The 19,932-nt window shown below is 43.2% G+C and overlaps 1 protein-coding gene across 1 annotated transcript in view; it reads left to right on the plus strand.

Moving 5' to 3' along the window:
• Positions 1-14,127: 14,127 nt before the first annotated feature.
• PIK3R1 (phosphoinositide-3-kinase regulatory subunit 1) overlaps positions 14,128-19,932 on the plus strand; it is a 59,012-nt gene continuing 53,207 nt past the window's right edge. The window contains exons 1-2 of the mRNA XM_038170176.2: positions 14,128-14,372; positions 18,571-19,333. Coding sequence (XP_038026104.1) covers positions 19,000-19,333 — 334 coding nt within the window. The 5' untranslated portion in view covers positions 14,128-14,372; positions 18,571-18,999. The remainder of the gene's footprint in view (positions 14,373-18,570; positions 19,334-19,932) is intronic.

Below are 19,932 nucleotides of genomic sequence, written 5' to 3' on the forward strand. Positions count from 1 at the left end.
GCAATGAAAATAGGAAATGCTATGAAATCAGTTAAGAGAAGGATTAAGTCTAAAGCCAAGTAATTATAGAACAAGAGGTATTTGACCACAAGAAGACAATAACAGATTTTCTCTCTCAGCCTTTCCCCTCCTCCCCCCCTCCCCCAAAGAAAACAAGTAAAGACAGGATAAAAATCTATGTCACTGCAATTGTTAGTATTTTCTGTCTGAAATGGTTTTAATTTCCAGTTGTATCATTTCCCAAAGAGAAACAAAAGAGTCAGTCATAGAAAGCTAACGAGATCATTCTGTCTCAAATAAAATGACAAGGCCAAAAACAGGAAAAGCAATAGCCTAAGACCCCTGAACATATTTCTTCAAGACAGTTTATTTTCCCTTTATGTTACTTTGTCTTTGCGCTCCTTGCTCTTATCAATCTCCATTCCCACTCTTGCCCTCACCTAGACAAAAGAAGATAAATGTAAGGAAAAGAATCAAGAAATGACTTTTTATGAGCCACTACACCTGTGGATCTGCAAAGTCTACATTTTGTCACCATATCCAAAGTACAAAATACAAAAATAAAGGAAATGTTCCTCAACTACTGGAGTTATTCTGTCAGTTAGCTAAAGTAGCAGTCTTTTTTTACTTGTAATACAATACCATTCAGAAGGCTTGTCCAGACTGAAGTTTTGTGATCTTTGGTACTGTTTAAGCAGAAAGAAAGGCATCCTGTTCTTCAGGGCAGGAATTGTAAGGTAAAATTAGTGTCTTGAGATTTGGTAACCAAGAGAAGAACAGGGAGGCAGCAGCTAAAACACGTGCCAAAAAAGGGGACTAACAGGACACAAGTCACTATTTCTGCCTAAGACAATGACCATTTCACTTTGCCAGCTGATACTGTCCATGGGTTCGACAGCACATTCAGTTGTTTTGTCTCCTTGTCTGAACAAAGGAGTGACGTACACAATGGGAGGGTGCGAGAATGAAAACTGCTAAGAGTGAAGGCAATGCAGCGCTGCACCTGGGGAATGAGGTAGGTGCCAGGGCGGTACATGGGTGTAGCATGTGTGCATGTGTGTGTGTGTGTGTACACGCATTCACAGTGGCGGGGAGGCCATGCCATCCTTCTTGTTTTCTGTTAGGAAGGTTTCTTTGCAGTACCCTCTATTTCTTTACTGATCACTAGTACATCAACAGTAGTAACAAAATAGTGTGGCACAGTACAGACCTTTAAATTCATTAGCCTCTACATACTATGTTTCACTGAGTTATTTGGGCAGTAGATACTACACCAACATGTTTTATTTGTTTATTGGAAATACACATGTTGGAGAGGGGTTCTGGGTCACACACCTGAAAACGAGAACCAAGACTGCTGGTGCTGACCAGGGTCTCCTGCCTCTTTTCTTTGTCTCAGCTACACCTATGCAAAGGAAGAATACAGAAAAATATCCTTAGGATATCGCACCAAGGAGTGTTACTGGTGAGGACACAGCACCCATTTGACTCTGTAATCACCATTGTCTGTGCTTACATCCATGCTGCACATCTTTAAATGGAAGCACAAACTGAACTTCAGGACACAAGGAAATGGCCCTAGAAGGTGATAAGCACACAGGTCCTCTGAAATCCCAACTAGAAGAGCAGGGTTGCTTATTCTGATAATGAAATCCTGTTTTTATGAATATTAATGAAAAGATGAGCCAAAATATAATAGAATATTATATTTTAATATAAAATATAATATTTATATTGGCTTGGGTTGGAGGGACCTTAAAGATCATATAGTTCCAACACCCCTGCCGTAGGCGGGGATGCCACCCACTAGAAAAGGCTGGCCAAGGCCCCATTCAACCTGGCTTTGAACATCTCCAAGGATGGGACATCCACAAATTCTCTAGGCGAAAAAAAAAAAAAATCCCTCTGAGCTTATTTGTACCAATGGAATCTGTGAATTCTGTAACGGTTCAATCCTATAAATGTTCAAAGAATAAATGAATGGTTATGTTTCAGAAATGCTACTAGGTTCCATATGGGCTAATAATTTGCTTGGAAAGTGGCTGATAAAAATCCTAGACACAGAAGAGGAAATTGTAACTAGCTCCTTACTCAATTATTTTTACTTTCAACACTGTCTCAGATAATATTCATACATTTCCCACTGAAGAATTCCAGCTCTCTTTCTCATAGATAAGCACACCCGCAGCCAAGATGTTCTTATTAAAGATTAAAATTTCTTCCCATATCAACAACAAATTAGTCATTCATTTTCACACTGTTGCACTCTGGAATCAGAAAAATATAAATTATTAAATATTCTTATACTCCATTTACAAAAGCAACTATTTTAGTTAATTGCTAATTTGAGCATGGCTTAAAAACAAATGAGAAAATGTACTGTAAATGTTAGCACTCAAATATATAAAGTGGATTCTACCAGGAGCATTATTAGAACTTAACAGGGAGATTTATTTGAGGGAATAATTCTTCTTAGAAATATCTCCTAATACAAAAAAAGGATTTGCTGAAGACTTAATTTTCCTATATGGTAGTATAAAAATGGATCAAGGTATTTAAGGTAATATTTCTGTGTTATATACGGCTTATAACTAAGACCACATTTTCTTTCCTCATATAGAGCAGAGTATTTTTATTGGCAGACACAGGAATATGGCAATGTGCACTTGTGACTAGTTAAGAAACATGTCTGGTAGCCCAATGATAAATGGCAATGAAATCTATTGACAAGATGAATAATTATGACAAGTCACTTGTCAAAGTAACACTTTAAATTCATAACATTGCAGAAAGGGAATCCTTTAAACAGACCCATCTGCATCACACCCTGCTACTAGCAATGAACCCAGATAAATAAATCACCCCATGGCATAAATACAAGTTGTTCCCCTGTACTCTGCTCCGGTGAGGCCACACCACAAGTACAGTGTTCAGTTTTGGGCCCCTCACTGCCAGAAGGACATCGAGGCCCTGGAGTGTGTCCAGAGTAGGGCTACGAAGCTGGTGAAGGGCCTGGAACGCAAGTCCCATGGGGAGCAGCTGAGGGAGCTGGGGGTGTTTAGTCTGGGAAAGAGAAGGCTCAGGGGAGACCTCATTGCTCTCTACAACTACCTGAAAGGAAGGTGTGGGGAGCTGGGGTTCAGCCTCTTCTTACAGATAACCAGTGATAGGACTAGAGGGAATGGCCTCAATGGTGTCAGGGGAGGTTCAGGTTGGGAATTAGGAGACATTTCTCCTCAGAAAGAGTAGTCAGGCATTGGAACAGGTTGCCCAGGACATCACCGTCCCCAGGGGTGTTTATGGAAAGGTTGGATATGGTGCTTAGGGACGTGGTTTAATGAGTGACATTGGTGGTAGGGGGATGGTTGGACCAGATGGTCATTTCCAGCCTTAATGATTCTATGATAAATAAATGCATGCTGGTTCACCTCAGGTGAGAATTTTCAAGTGGGCTTCATGAGGACTTGAAAGAAGGACATGGGACCATGGGATTTGGTTCTTTTGTGGGACTGGCTATTGCAGTGGTTATCTAAGGAATAGTATGTCTTTTCACATGTAGGGTATGTCCTGAAATTTTAAGTAATGCTCGCTGGAATGTATTCCACTCAAAGTTATCATCCAAAGTAGTGGACACATAAATAAAATACTAGTCAGCAACTTTGTGGCATGATGCAGAAGGCTGCGTCTGCCTCTGAAAACAATCAGTTCTATGAATTAAAAATTATATTCACACATTAAAGCTATCACGTATAAAGCTCTTTTTTTTCTTATTATTCATGAATCAGACTCCTACTGGATTGAGTTGGTGATCCATCACTGTACCACATCAGGATCTTGTCTGGCTCTTCTGCAGGTGAGAGGGCTCCAGTACACCGCTATGGCCAGGTCGGGTGGACAGAACAGATTGCATGCACGACCATTTATACTCAGATTACAGAATAACCAAAGGCAGGTGAGAATCCAAGACTGCTGAATTGGCAAAAACATTAGACTCACCACCCCAGATCTATATTCCACTGGCACCTATGGCAAGAAAGAATTTGTATGCTTATTCTGCTGCTATAGGTCAGGTGAAGGATGAAGTTAGCATGCCAAGGGTGAGCTCAACTGCTACAGACCAACTATGCAGACTCTTAGCGGGTCTCTCACCTTTGTTCTGCTCTTCTCCAGTGGACCCGTGTGTTGTTTAATGCAGCTTAATGCAGTTATGTAGCAGATATTACTCCCACTACCTGGAGTCTAATTGCAGGGAAAGCACTGAGTCTCAGGATTTAGGCATCAAGAAAATCTGCAGCTTGGTCTTAAAACTGACTGCCTACACTTAGCAACAACTCTGAGGGCTACCACACTTCCCTGCCCTACCAAACTGCACCACTGATTCAAGGCCACTTTTGTTAGTCAAACCCTACATCATTTAACAGGGAGAACGAAGCCTCCAAAGGAAATTGCACAGCAACAGTTTCCAGGACAGGGCATGACATAGGCAGTTTCTGTGCTGGGCACGGAGGGGGAACTGGTTTTCCACAGTGCAATCACATCAATTATCAATATCATTGGAATGGAATCTGATTCAAGTCCTTTGCCCACCTCTTGCCACACAGCTCTCCAGAAGTAGACAGTTTTTTCAGTGTCTGCTCCAAAGACAAGTAGAGCTGGGGCTAAGATCTCACTGGTACATCTATCCACAGGGCACAAGACAGTTTAAAGTCTTGTGGTCACATCTGTTGCACTGAAGACAGCCCTACAGCAAAGCTACTGAAGGAAACTGTCTTTTTAGTTGGAAATGGTAATGAAGGAGAACTTCTCTCTTTTCCTAGACTCACAGTGCCTTCATCACTCAGCATAAGAAATCTTGAGTAGATCTCCTTTGACTTGAGATAGCCAGGGCAACGCACTGAAAATCCTGCTGTCTTTATAGAGAGAGATATGATTCTCATGTGAATACTGAAGCTTCAGAAAGAACACTGGCATAGGAAGTAAAATCTATTTCAGAATACCTCCAAAAATTATCTCTCTTCAGCTTTTTCTTGCCAAGACTCACTAAGATTCTATGCAGTGCTGATATTGTATGAAATATAGCACTGTGCAGGAAATAAGCTCACCGGGTTTACTGGAATTACTTAATTTCCATTTTAGCTGTTATACATGTATTATTATATGGGGCCCAGATACAGAGATCAGACATCTATCCAGCCTGTCCTTGTTACCACTAGAAATGGTGGAATAAAATCAAATTTGTATTATATAGCCACAGACCTTATATGGAAATGCCACACTTTATTAAAAATCCAGAATATGTGATATGTTCCAACTCAAAATAAGGTAGGACTCTCAGCGTGCAGTGTATCTGTAAACTCTTTGACTCCTCCTTTGAATGCTTTTTTTTTTTTTCAGCTCACTATTCCATGGTAAAAGAGCTGAAATGCTATTTCTAATGTTCCCTGCATTATTCTGTAGACCAAGAGCAATCAAAAAAAAAAAAAAAAAAAAAAAAAAAAAAAAAAAAAAAAAATTAGACATAGGGGAAACTTTCAGTGATTGAAAACTGGGATGGATACTGGGCTGTGAATTCAGCAGGCCCTTCCTTCCCCCGGCCATGGAGCACAGCACCATCCTGCAGCATGTACAACACAACACACTGCTCACTCAAGCCCCCTCTGCCTTTCTCTGCTGAAAGCAGAAACACTAGAAGAGCAGCTGCTTACAGCTTCTCTCACAGGTGTATCTACCACACATGTTCCTATAACTCAGTTTCCATCTGGTTTGTATTAGCCACATTTTTGTGCTCCAGCTTCTTCCGTGTTGCTTTTATTAACAGCAACCAAGAGCCAGTTGCATCTGTACCAAGGAAGCTAACTCAGCCAAGGTATATCATAGGACCACCCAACCTGGAGTTTCTCTGGGTAACAATGCATTTGTGAATGAATATCTAAATTACTGCGGCTCGTAAAGGTCTCTGTGCAAGTGTACAAACACCAGGAGAAGCCTCCCCCTTGCAGAGATACGAGCCTCCCTGGACCACAACTTTCTGCCTTCTGGCCTCAGGTTGGAGGGGACGTAGTCCTCAGGTCCTGTGGGGCAAACTGAGATGTGGGATTTGCTTCCTGTAGTCTAGTCCTTGCATCCAGTCCCCAGTTTTCAGTTGTCACAATCCAAGAACAGACTCCTACAACAGACTCTGGAACAGAGTTTCAGAACATGTCACGCTGTCCTAACAGCACTTCCTCTCGTGATCTCCCGAGAAAAGGTTTGCTGTACCAGCAATTCTTCCATGCTGCGTTTAACCATGATGGCTCCTGCAGTGCACTTCACCATATCAAACTGTTCCCACAGCCAATACATTTTGGTTTTTATTTCCTATACCCAAGCCATCATCATCTTCTGCTTCTTCTAAATCTTTAGCTCTAGAAGAATTTATGAAAGTCAAACATTTTTTTGTGTGTCACATTCACAACTTTTTTATGTTGGCTGCTGTCTCAATCCATTTCTGTACTGACTTCAGGCTATTTCTTACATCTTCAAGGCTGTCACAAGATCCCTGTGAGATCTGACTTATGATATGACACAGCTGATGAAGTACAAGTTCCCCAAATTCCTTTGCTTTAAAAAGCAATGCTTCAGGAAACAGGCCAGAGGGCAGTCCCATCTCTTATGATGCTGGTGACCCTACCACAAACCACAGTTGAATCATATCAAGGGATCTCTTTTCAGCAGCAAGCTGCATGAATAAACTGCACTTCATAACATCGTTTCTGCTTCAGGGAACTGGCACAGACAAACAAGGACAGTGACAGAACAAACCCTCCTCCAGGCCACTTAACTGACTTCATCATGATCGGAGGGGATCCTGATATCTTGCACCAGCCACTGATTTTTGTTTGCAGTCCAAACCCTTTCCCATCCAAGAACAAACAAACAAAAACAACTAAACCCTAAGCCTTTACACTAGTTAACAAATACTGACAGAAATGACATGGCTCTGTTCTAAGTCCAGTTCACTTTCTTTTAAATGCTACTGGAAAGTTCTCCTTTTCCAAAATGCATTGCATTGCCAAAACTAGAAGTGAAATCCTTGTTCTTACATGAAATGTGCAGCAACAATGTACAAATTGGTGGGTAATAAGCAGAAACTACCACCCTTATCTTTGAATTTCCATTCTTCTCCTTAGACCCCAAAACCTTACTTTAAAACTGTGGTATTCCCCCCCCTTTTCTTTGTGGTTTAACAGATAAAGTCAGAATGGGAGGAGGTTTTACCACTTTTGTTAAATGTAAAAACATTACATTATTCTGTTACTCTGAGGCTTGTAGATAGGGTGAAGATGACAACTGAACACCAAGGATAGCATTTTCTTGTTCAGCTAGTAACAAAGGGCTTCTTTGGTTGGCTTTTTTTTTTTTTCAGTTTAGCAAATACCTGATGGAATTGTTTTGATATAAGCTCTTAAAGTTCTTAGCTCCACTCTGTTCCCAGAATAAATTTCTTATTTTTTCTATTATTTTTTTCAAAGAAAGTAATTCCTAAACTGTTAAGTTTATAATGAAACACACTAACTCAAATGTATTTGTCAAATCCTACATTTTATATTCTTAAAAAGGTGTCCTAATAGCATATAACAAATAATTGTCCTTATGGAAATAACTTTGAAAGTTAGGTCATGCAAACAAAAATGGGTTCCAAACACTAACTTATCATATAATCACTTGTTTTACATTGATATTTATTTAATAGTTTCGTAACATTTTTACAATAAGACATATTTTCTTGTTGTGCAGAAACAATGCTGTTGCTATAAAACAACACAGGCAGATGACAAGCACAGAAAAGGAGCAATTGCATGTACATGTGTGTTGGTATGCATGTGCACTGGGGAGACCCACGATGAATCACACTGCCCTGTAGCAGCAAGGTGGAACTGCCACTTTTAATATTGCTCTGCTGATCCTACTGGAGAAATAGTAGGAAGCAAGTAGAAACATAAAGCAGTTTTCTGCCATGTATTCTCACTTGAAAAAAAAGAGAGGCAAATGTTCTCAGCCTTCTCAATTAATGGAGACTTAAGGGAGGCTCTCTTTCTGAGGTGCACTTCGCAGCACCTACGTGATCATTTGGGGCTTGCTAGAATGACAGCTGTCATGCTGTGCAGGCAGAAGCCTTGTTGCTGTGCAATTAGTTTGCTACAGAATACCATGATTTAGCTAATTAATCATATTGCAATTTCAAACCACAGTTTAGAAAAATGATAGCTCTGGCCCATCAGATTAAACAATAGATTCATTTGTTTAATGCTACAATAAAAAAGAAGTACCTTACTAGCCCAACCAGCAAAAGAAAACTGAATATGCTTTTCTCCTGGCCCTAAACTCCTACAAGCTTCGCAGGATGAGCCCTAATTTTATATTTGCTTCCCAGTACTGTAATTGTTAAAGATGTCACTCAAGATGTATTTTATGTAGGAGCAACAGCACATGTTCCTGCCTGGCAGAATTTGGATTATTCATGCCCATATTGCAGTGAAATTTGCAGGCTCTACAACAACACATTGAAATTGGCAAGCTTTCCAAGGCTTGGTCTTACATCTTCAGCTCTTTGCAAAAGAAAGGAAGGTGCCATCTATCAAGTACCCATACAGAGACTTACTGTGATCAGTGACTCTCATGAATAATTGATTTAAGGGTCCAGGATATCCCAGATGATTGGTAATAACATGTGATCTCTTCCACTTTGATGTTATTGGAAGAAACTAAGACAATTCTTATTCTGTAGAAGCTGATGCAGCATGACTAGATGGTCCCTGCCTAATTTAGACTCCATCTACTTCTCAGAATGAGCTCACTACTGCAGGATGCAAATTTCCCTAGGATATGATGTCAATGCTGAAACCTACAAAAGGCATCTTTAGGGAAACAATCTCAACAGAAAACACATCTACAGATAGCCAGGGATATTTTGATACGTTATTACTCACGGGGGTCTTATCATTCCTGGTGGTTGTATTTGGACAATGCTGATCAACATCAGGTGCACAAATGCTACAGCGCACATGAAAACTTCCACGATTTCTGTTCATGCTGCAGCACTTGTCTACACAGAAGACATGAGTCTTGCACGGCTGTCAAGGCTGCACTTTTCTATCACTTAGCGTACAAGCACTGAAAGAGCAGAGGAGGAATTACTCATAGATTTCATAAAAAGCAGAATCTATGTTTATGTAATTTTATATGGCTGAAAGATAAACACAGATGTTGCATTTGCAGATATGATATTTATAATGCTATTTTATCAATTATGTTCTGCTTCAAAGATGGAAAAACATTGTCTATTTATTTGTCTTAATAGCCTGTAGATCTGAAAAAATAATTCTGTTAGATTTAAAAAGGCTTCTCAGCAACATGAAAATTTTCATACCAGTCAAAATTATGAGACTAGAGAAAAAATACATTTAAAATTAACTTTCAGATTAAAATAAATAGCCACTAAATAGTGGCTATTTTAAGCAAAATATTTTGAAGACTTCTAATGAACATAAAATACTTTCTGGCTGTGCTTTGTGCACAGAAATCTCATTTTTCACTAATTCTGTGTTTTAGAAATGTGTTCCAAAGCAGACTGGAGGAACTGCTTGCTAATAGATAAAATTGCAAAGGTATGGCCTTCTGCTTTCACAGCTACAGTATTCTGGTTTTCGAATATCAAGTGGGGCCAAATGAGTGATTTTTGGGCCACGTGGATTGCTGGTGGAAAAGTTTAATTAAGAGAAAGTATGATTTGTCAGGGTTTGTGTCTTCTTCAGAAAATTAATAAGTGCATGCACTTTCAGAATGATAAAAGTACTCCAGTGGTCATCTATTCCATCTCTCTGGCCAAGGCAGGACAACCAGAATCTAAGCCAGGACGCTGTTTGACCAGACTGCCCCTAAAAACCTTCAGCAATGGAGATCTCTCCACCTCCTCAGTCACTCTGTATATTAAGAATGAACCAAACCTGTAGATGCCCACCATAGCATTCACCTCATAAGTGAATCACAAACTGGAAATGTCTGTAAATGGAGATTTGGCTGATTAACTCAGATATGGACATTTATTGATGACGTCAGGTTTTTGGCCAAGTAGAACCCATTTTAACCTTCCCACAGAAATGAAATAAAATGCAAATCAAATTGCTCTGCTATGTCCAACATGACTGGCACGCTGTTAATCTGCTTCCTTCCCGTTTTAATGTGAAGGCTGTCAGGCTTACTTCTCTGATTTTTAGTATTATAGCGAGCTTTGCCTCTCTCTTTACTAGATTCCTCTATCTTATTTTTAGCTTATTCTTTCCCTTTATATGCTAAAGTTCTCTGAAGCAGTGAAGTAACTTGTGTTTCATGCTACTGTTTCATCTTCTGAAACACAGTTAAAAACAGTTTTGGGCAGCAATGTTTTCTTTGTGCTAGCTATGACAGAAAAACAGCGCAGTTTTCAGGCATTGGTACTTGTCCTTCTTGTGATCCATTTTATTTATTTTGCATTTAATTCATGCCTACACTAACTATGGTCACTCCTTTGGGAATTTTACATGAGTCACTTAGCAAACTGTGCTAATAGAACTTCACACTTACACCGTGTGAATTCATTTTCATCTTGAGGAGCATGAAAGATTATAAACATTGATTCCTTTTCAACATCACTGTTCAAATCAGCTAGCTGAAACTCCACTGCTACAAGATGGTATGGTGTTATGTCAGGAGTCACAGGACCGCTCTAATTTAGTAAATGACATATGTCATCAGCATTTGTCACACCTAAGGTAGATTTCAAAAGTCCCCTGCACTGTCTTGTCTACCCTTGCCCACACTATCCCAAGAGATCACATTCAGCACTGAGAAAATCCACTGAACTAGGTATCTTACCTTACAAATGGATTTGCCTTCATATCTTGGAAGAAAAAGAAGGAAATCTCCCTACTTAAAATGTGCAATCAGAGAAGAAAAATTGAATTTGCCAGTTATGCTGACACAGATCTGATGCCCTGGGAAGTCTATTTTCCCCACAGATACTCTGTTGACTGTTTGCATTTTTTCCTCTCTTCTCAATCTCCATACTTCAGTATTTCTTAAGATCAAGCTGAACCCTCTTTTCTGGTACAGGAAAGTGAACATCCAGGGTAGATTCCCTCCAGTAATGCCTGACCTTTAATACAGAAAGCTTGCCCAGGGGTAAGATGTAAAGGCTCAAATCAACTGAAAATTTAAAATAAAATAAAATAAATAAAAAATAAAAATAAATGCTCATTTTCATATTGCATTCTCCGATGCAGCCTCTGGCAGAAATGGATGGAGACTAAAGTTGTCTTCCTTAGCAAGCAGAAGCCTTTATGGCTTGTACCTTCATAATCCTGTCCTCCACCTATATTTCACCTTTCTGTTTTTTCTTCTTTCCACTGATTGACAAACATTCATGGTTACATTTTGCCAGTAACTTCCAGTCAAGAAATATTCTTCTCAAGAAATCTGTACCTAATCAAGCATGCCTAGGTGCATTACTCCCACTATAAGCTTTACATATAAAAGCTTTATGCAGTCCTCAAGACCTCCTGGAAAGCAGCTGACTGAAAAAGGACCCAGGCTTTGAACTTATGAATCCTCCTCCCATACATATCCAGCCTTACACCAAAGTACTGCTTTGTAACATTCTTAGTGCAAACCTCATTGCATAGCCTTCAACTACCAAGATTACACTCGGGAAATGATCCCTGAAGACAATGGCATAATGCTGGGGTCTGTGGGGAAGGGGGTGAAACAGAGCTGGAGTGACCTTGGTAGAGAAGTCACACCAGGCCCAACAGTAAGCACTGCCTGCTTTCTCCCTTCTGGGTTCCTTTCTCTCCTTGCTTAACAAAGAAAAAGAAGCAAGCCAGGTGCCTCAGGTGAACTCAAGAGTCAAGTTCAGGGAGGAAATGTGGTAAGGAAAGCATGCTCGGCTGCTAGAGAAGGGAAGAAGGAGGGAGGCCCATTTGACCCTGCCCTGGAGGCTTTCCCTGCAGTGAGGGATGCCATGCCAGCAGGGAGGGAGCACAGCCACCAACTCCAGCTCTGCCTTTCACCTGTGGGACAAGTCGAGCTGCATCAGTTGGGAACCATTACTCAAGAGGCTTTTAGTTCCCTTAAATACCCATTGTCAGGCCAGTGCCCGGGACTGGCATTTCAACCAGCCCGTCTGTCTAATCCCCTTCAAAATCCATGCTGTTTTTGCCCTCAGCAACAGCAAATGCCAGAGACAGGAGTCTGGACAGAAGAAATGGAACATTCTTTCTGAGCTCTACTTCTGCCTGCATTTTCAATCCCACGAAAAAAAATGTAAGAGAAGAGAGCCGTCACTTCCCTCAACAACCTTCCACTTTACTATTTAGTAATTAAATTACAGCAATGCTCTTGCTTACATGCAAACACCAGTCCGTATTCCAAATGGACTGTTTAGTTTAAAAGGTGTTCTGTGTGCTTCGATTGCCAGATAGGCTAATGAGAGCATTTTTACTGTTTCCCAGGGAGTGGATCCTGCAACCCCGTGGCTGCAGCCTTGCAGTGCTGTCACACCCTTGTGTGGTCAGATCCGTGCTGCTACTCTGAGGGCTTAGGAGTTGTCATCTTCTCTCATCTGCAGATCTGAAGTGAATTGAGCCCTAATGAACTGATGCAGAAAGGATTAATGGGAGTCAGGAAATATTCCAGTGCCTCTTGGAAGCATGAAAAGTTAGGAACTCAATAGGGAAAAAAAATCATAAAAATAAAAAAAATGACTCCAAAACATAAAGAAGAGGCCACAGAGGAGTATGCTTTAAAGGAACTATAGCTGATAAGAGATTTCAATTTCTTCTCCACACTCAGTACAACCAAATTTCTTGGCTTAGAACATTTTCAGCAAAAATACCTCCAAAAGCAAGAAGATTTCAGAAATGCACACTACCTCTGCTGTACCTCACAAGAACTTGTCACAGTGTGTTGTAGTAAAACTGTTCTCACTTCTTTTCTAAGCTGCCTGTGATCAGACCATAAGCTAACTTGCCCAGTCGCTAAATGAAAGCCAGGCTCTCTTCCCTTCCCCCCTGGCCAATTCATACTTCTCTTTCCATCGTAAGACCTCGGGCTGGAGAAGACTTCACCAGTCTGTTTCCCACACATAAGGCCTGATCCCTGCAGTCTGTCCTGGCAAGTAAACCTCTTGCCTGTGTCCTCATGTTCTTCCTTCATACTCATGACCATCTTTATTCGCACCTCTTTAACACCCAGATTGTCTTCCTACAACCCCTGGTGAGTACAGCTGCAAAAGCCATCTCCTCACGGAGTTGGCTGGTTCGAGCTCTGTGCTTTACCGAACCCTTGACCACAGCAAGTGCCCATTTGCATCACAGATGTCTCGTTTTTACTTTTGAAGGTCTGCATATCTCTCATGTTGCTGCTTTTGGTCGCGTGAAGCTGGGTACTTGTGTTTGCCATCCCATGGGACTGTTCTTGATGAGGCTGCCTCGTGCATGGCCGTCCTTGCACTCGGCTCCCTGCGTGTGTTACCCCTGGGCCTAAATCACTTTCTCCCCTTTCACAGCGACACCTACAAGGCCTGACTCACGCTAACATATGTACGCATCTAGAGATAAACACAGGCCTGCCCGAACACAGTGCGCACACCCCAACAGCAACATTTCTGCTGCGGCAACCCCGCGGTGCCGTGTCACACCCTGGCGCTCTCAGATCCACTTCAGATTGTGAACTCCTTGGGGCAGGGAATATGTCATTTCATTCTGCCCCGCACGGAGCCCGGCAGACTTTGGCACCGCGGCAGGGCAATTAACGCTATCACCCCCCAGATCTGGGCTGCTTCAGACAGCCGCCACCCCCGCCCATTCGCCTCTGCCCTCGCCAGGCCGGGGCTGCCGGGCGCTTGGCAAGGTCGCCGGGCCCCCGACGGCTCGGGGCGGCCGCAGGTTGGCGAGCGGCGGGCAGCGCAGAGCGGGAGGAGCCCCTCGAGGGCGACACCCCGAGCCCCTCGGCGAGCCCCAGCCGGGCGGCAGCGGCTCCCGGGGGCCCGGCGGGCGGCGGCGAGGCAGCGGCACCGCCCCTCGGCCGCCGTCAGGCAGGGGGCGGCCGCCGGGCGGCTCGAAGGCGGAGCGGAGGCAGCGGCGGCGGCGGGCAGCGCGCAGCCCGGCACTGGGTCGGCGAGCGCGGCCGGGGGAAGCGGGGAGCGGCTCGGCTCGGCACGGCTCGGCTCGGCTCGGCTCGGCACGGGACGGAGCAGACGGGCTGCGGAGGAGCGGAGCGACGCGGCGGCGGCTGCCCCGGAGAAGGGAGGGAGGCGCCGCCGCCGCTGTTGCTGCTTCTGCTGCTGCTGCTGCGAGGTAAAGCGGAGCGGGGTGCCGCCGCCTCGCCCGCCGCCTGTCCCCCCCCCCGCCCCGTGTGGCCGTGCGGGCGGCGCCGAGCCCCGGCGGTGGCGGTGGCGGCGGCGGCGGAGCTGCTCCCGGCGGCGGGGCCCGGCCCGGCGCTTCCTGCTTGGGCTCCGCCGGCGGTGCCGGGGCGCGGGGTGAGGCCGGCAGGCGGCGGGGCTGCCCCCCGGCGGGGCGCTGCCGGCGCTCTCCCGGGGCGGCTCCGTCCCCGAGCCGCGAGCGGGGCCGTAGCTGGAGCCCCCCCGCTCGCGTGGCCGTGCAGCCCCCGTGAGGGCTTGGGAGCGGGACGTGCGCTGTGTTGCGGCCGAGGAAACGCGCTTCTTGCTTCGGGCTTGCGGAGTTCAGAGAGCCCACGGGCTTAGAAACTCCCTCTCTAAGGCTGGAAGTTGTATAAGGGCTTAAACAATGAAGTGTTAGGCATACTGATACCGCGGACCTCGCTGTCCTGCAGAGCATCGCGCGCCCGGGTGGTGCTCGCCCCTCGGGTTGTCGCCCCTCGGAGCACGGCAGCATCGCAGTGGAGGGGCAGCCGAGGCTGGAGTTGCAGAGTTACAGGTGTGCGGACACCTAGCGGGGAGAGCAGCCCGCCGGCCAGCCGGCTCCCCCGCTGGCACGCAGGTTGCCGTTGCTTCAGTGCCGCCCCGACGTGCAGTACCTGAACTTCCAAATCGCCAAACCCCACGGTACCTGTGCGAGGGGAGTTACTGGAAATCTTTGGAGTAAGCGTTAGAGGGATCACAAGTGTCAGAGAGAGGTGACAATACGAAAAGCTGCGGTTAGTAAATTCACTAATTTTAAAGAAAATCTTCGCTGTCTGATCCAGGGGTGCAGGACTGGTAACACCCACAGACGCCCCTCTGGTTGGGCTGGCAGTGGCGTGGGTTCACCGAGTAGAAGTTGGTTTTCTTCTCAGTCCCCAGAGGAATGCCAGTGGGGTTGAAGCCAGCCATCGTTCTTAACAGGGATAGAAAGAGGGGTAGAGGGGACACTTTCATGTCCCCTTCCTTTTCTGTTTAAATTTACGTGAACCTCTTGCAACTTTCTGGTGAATGTCAAAGTTCGTAGCTGCTGATATGCACAACATAAACCATTCTGTTGAGAGACCAGAATTCTGCCTGAAGTTGGGAATCTTTCTTTGGGATCAAGCTCTTAGACAGTAAATATAAAACAAATGAGCATTTGATTCTCTTACAATGCTTCTTCCTCCTTTTCCATTCCACCCGCCAACTGGAAATCCAGTAATGCATCATCTCAAATACAACAATGTTTCTTGCCTAAAGTGTTTGGTTTGTTTTTTCCCATCTACTTAAGATGTCTCCGAGCTATTTATTTTAAGAGTAATCAGCTTAAATCAGTTTGACTCAAAATGTCTGAGGGTAGAGACCATGTAAGTCCACTTGGAGTAAAGGGAGTCTGTTTATACAGAATCTTAACAGAGCAGAAAATGAAGAACTATCAAAGAGGGCTGTTTGGAGACACTGCAGTGTTACCAGGCTGCTATGGAGAAAATACAACTTGCTCATCCATGTGCTTTAGGGCTGTCTGCAAGGTTCACAGGGTCTGAGCCACACTCCATCCCCAGACTTGAGAGGTATTGAGAATATAAAACGGTACGTGCACAGTAGGTCAGTCAGGAGACAGATGTGGGGGACACTGTACCAAGAGTGGTGCCGGGCGCTTTGTACATACCAGTGCTGCAGTTCTGCGTCCCGGGGAGGATGGGTTTTGGGAAGCTTTGCTGCCAACACTGCATTGAGTTGTTCTAGCATGCAACTAAATTGCACCTTTTGTTCTCTCCGATCTAGGTTTTGAGTTATTTTTAAAGATATGCTTCAAAACTGTCACAGACATTTTCTTACAGCATGACAAATTCTGCATTGTCAGATCAAGTGCAAGATGTACAAGTATTCATCTTAAATATCTGACCATAAAGTTGCTATGATACATTTGATAATAAAAGATCAGAGGAGTAGGTCAAGTCAGTTAAATTATGCAGTGTTTAGAAGACTTATTTGGTTAACAGCCAAAATGCCTGTAGGCAGTAGGAGTAAAATGAGTAGTTGTAGCAGAGCACTTGTTGAACCTTTCTTAAAAAGAATAAATATTTCGGAATATTTAATGTAGTAGAAGTGGTAATTTTCTAGCAGGTTTTGCTGTGCATTCTTGGTTTTGATTGGAAACATTTAGATTAGCCCCAACATTGAAATCCAAGGTGTGAAAGTGTCTTTTGTTTCCTTGCTCTGTGAGAGGAACCCATGCTTTTGAAAAGACTTCTGTACAATTTAATTGATAGTTGTGCAGTAGATTTGTCATCGTCCCCTGTCCTCCCTCCCCCCCCCTTTTTTTTCCTTTCAATTTAATGTCTGTGCACTTTCTTCTGATAGAAAAAGCGAAATAAATATCAGTGAAATTCTCTTTGTGTTAATTTTGGAGTCTGTGATGCTTGATAGTATGTGTGCTAAGGCACATAGTTTGGGTGTTCAGAAGTGGCTACAGAAATTTCTCATTAAAATTTTGGTGGTAGCTGGATGCCTAGTTCTTGTGGATAGATTGGAAAAATTTTTGAATAAATACATGTGTGTAGGCTTTTTTTTTTTTTTTAATGAGAAGTCTAATTCAGACTCAGAATATTCTTTCCTACAGCAAAACTGGTTGCAGTGGATGATAGGGAAGTTCTTCAAGAACTTGCAAGACTTTCTTATGTCTTCTGTTACAAGAGATGTTGCGTAACAACCTGCAGGGAATTATATTTAGACCTGATGGACTGAAGAGGAGCCCCATACAAACTAGGGATCAGGCCATGCACTGAAAAGGGAAGCCCATATCAGTTCTTATAAGCGCTTTTTAGCTTTTTGAATAGTGCTTTTCCAGTGGCTTGATGACCGAGACGTTAGAGAAAACAGTGTGGAAAATTGCTGTCAGAGGTTCACTATTCCAGCCCTGTCTTCTCTTGTCCCTTTACAGTGTGAAAGAGAGTGCTACTTAAAAAAAATAAAATAAAATAAAAAAATCTGCCTTCTGTGGCATTAAGTATACAGTGTGCAGTTAATATTTTACCTACTGGTATTACGTAGCCCCCTCAGGTCTTTTATTCAGCTGCAGTTTAGGAGTTTCAATGCACTTTTGAATAGTTAGCACTTTCTGGTTCCCAGGATGGTGTTTCGAGTTATGATTGGGCTTGACTTTTTAAGTAGATGAAAATGAGTAACAGTTGAAGTAATGTTTAGAAAACTTTCACTGTTCTATATGTCTTTAAACTACTGTTTTCTAAATTTAATTTTTTTTAATCATGTTTTCCCTTTAAAGTCAGGCAACCTTGAGTCAAACGCTTAGGCCTGTAGTCTCTTGCCTGTAGTGTAATTTAAGCATACACCCTGATACCTTCCTCCTGCTAGCGCTGCTTAGGTGGTCTGGGTGTGCCCATTTCAGTTGCTGGTTGCTTTTTCAGTGTTTTACTGTAAACACATTAAATAACACCTGGATGGTGGGGGAGTGGAGAAGCCCCCCTTTTTTAAGAAGACAAGGATGGTACCCATCTAGTAAAGGCATTTCAGACATTTTGTTTCCCTCGCATGTTACAAAAAGACCCCTCCCTCCCATAGCTTTTGGGGATACAGTTTTTGAGTTGGAGGTTGTTGCATGGTTTCTGCCTTGGCAGCAGGAGGTCGAGTACCCCAGCACCGGGTGCGTCAGCACTAATTACAGCAAGCTCCACCTCTGTCCTGGCAGATCTTTTGTGGGCAGGGGTTGCGGCTGTGTGTCTTTTGGGAGATTACGAGTGAAACCTTCCTGCCAGGTTAGATACTGCTCTGGCAGGGATACCTCGAGGGCTTAGCCCTCTCTCTCTCAGAGCCTTCAGTAGCAATAAGCCACCAAGAAGGAAGCAGGCAGTATGAAGCAGCATGCCTCGTACTGCAGGGATGGAAATTTGGTTCAAGTCATTAGAACATATCCTTTATGAAAGCGTGAGCATTAGTTGACGGATTTGTGTGTGTGTGTGTGATGCATTTTTTTGAGTGTTGTTCTGGGCTCTTTTGGGGGACACACAATCCCTTCCAGGGTTACAGAAAGCTTAAAACATGAGCAGAATCTTAAGTTTGCAAGCATCTGGAGAATTTGAAATGACTATACCAGTTTTTTCTTCTCTTCACAGGAAGAGCATGCATGCAGAGTTCCGTGGCAGAATATTTAAGGTACGTGTGCAGTCTATGGCAAGTTCATCAGAAGAAGGTGTGACTGGCTGCAACAATCAGCTGAACTTGAGTATGGAGACCCAGAATTGCCAGCAAGCTCAGAAAAGGAACTAACTGGAAGAATTCTGCTAGACATAGAAGAAGTGGAACACATTCTTCTGCAACAGACATTGACTTATAATAAATGCATGAATTAGAACCATCAGTAGTGAAATGGTAGATCCTGGTGCTTTTTGATTCTCTGGTGGATTTTATTACTTAGACATTGCTATTGACATTTTTATTATCACATTTAGTACATCTTGAATCTACCTGTACATAAAAATAACTGGACAATTGCATTTTGATACTGTTTAGTAACACTTTTGAATGTTAAACCATTTGCCAAGATGAGTGCTGAAGGATATCAATACAGAGCTTTATATGACTACAAGAAAGAGAGAGAAGAAGACATTGACTTGCACTTAGGAGATATATTAACTGTGAATAAAGGTACCTTACTAGCACTTGGATTCAGTGAAGGGGAAGAAGCCAAGCCTGATGAGATTGGTTGGTTAAATGGCTTTAATGAAACCACAGGGGAGAGGGGGGATTTCCCAGGAACTTACGTAGAGTACATTGGAAGAAAAAAAATATCTCCCCCAACTCCAAAGCCTCGTCCTCCTCGACCCCTTCCTGTCGCACCAAGTCCTGCAAAAGCTGAAGCAGAGACTGAGCAACAAGGTTAGTACTGTTCTCAGAAGGTGTGTGTGTGCGTGTTTGTCTTTCACATTTTTCAGATATTCTTGTTTCAGTGCCTTACATGACTGTATATATGTGTGTATAGCACGTGCTCATCAGGCTTTTTTAGTGCCTGCCTCATTTCAGTCAATGAAGAATTATGCATGCTTTTAATACATAGCTCATATACTTTGTGATCTCAAGTGCTTTGCCTCAGTTACTGGTTGCTGCAGTGCCTTACTGTGAGCTACATCTTACAGGTGTAAAGGTATACTTAACATTCACCACTGCAAAGGCTTAAATGGAGAACGAGCAGTTACTGTTGATTTTATGTTTCCAAGAAGCTGATGGACGCGTTTCCTTCAGTGGTTCATCAAACTCACTGCTAAGAAATTTCTTGGTGAATCTGGTGGTAAAAAATTGCACATGACTCTCTTGCCAACAGCAGAAGATTTGATAGGAACATGCTGTTTATGTACTTTGTCACAGAGGTTTTCATGTGGCATTAAAAGTAAGAGTAGGTATTTAAAAATGAACAATAGAGTGATGATAAAGAGAAATTCATATTTAATTTTGTCTGTTTCAGGGTAGGGCATGCAGGA

The sequence above is a fragment of the Anas platyrhynchos genome, chromosome Z (assembly GCF_047663525.1).
Source record: "Anas platyrhynchos isolate ZD024472 breed Pekin duck chromosome Z, IASCAAS_PekinDuck_T2T, whole genome shotgun sequence".
Classification (NCBI taxonomy): Eukaryota; Metazoa; Chordata; class Aves; order Anseriformes; family Anatidae; genus Anas; species Anas platyrhynchos.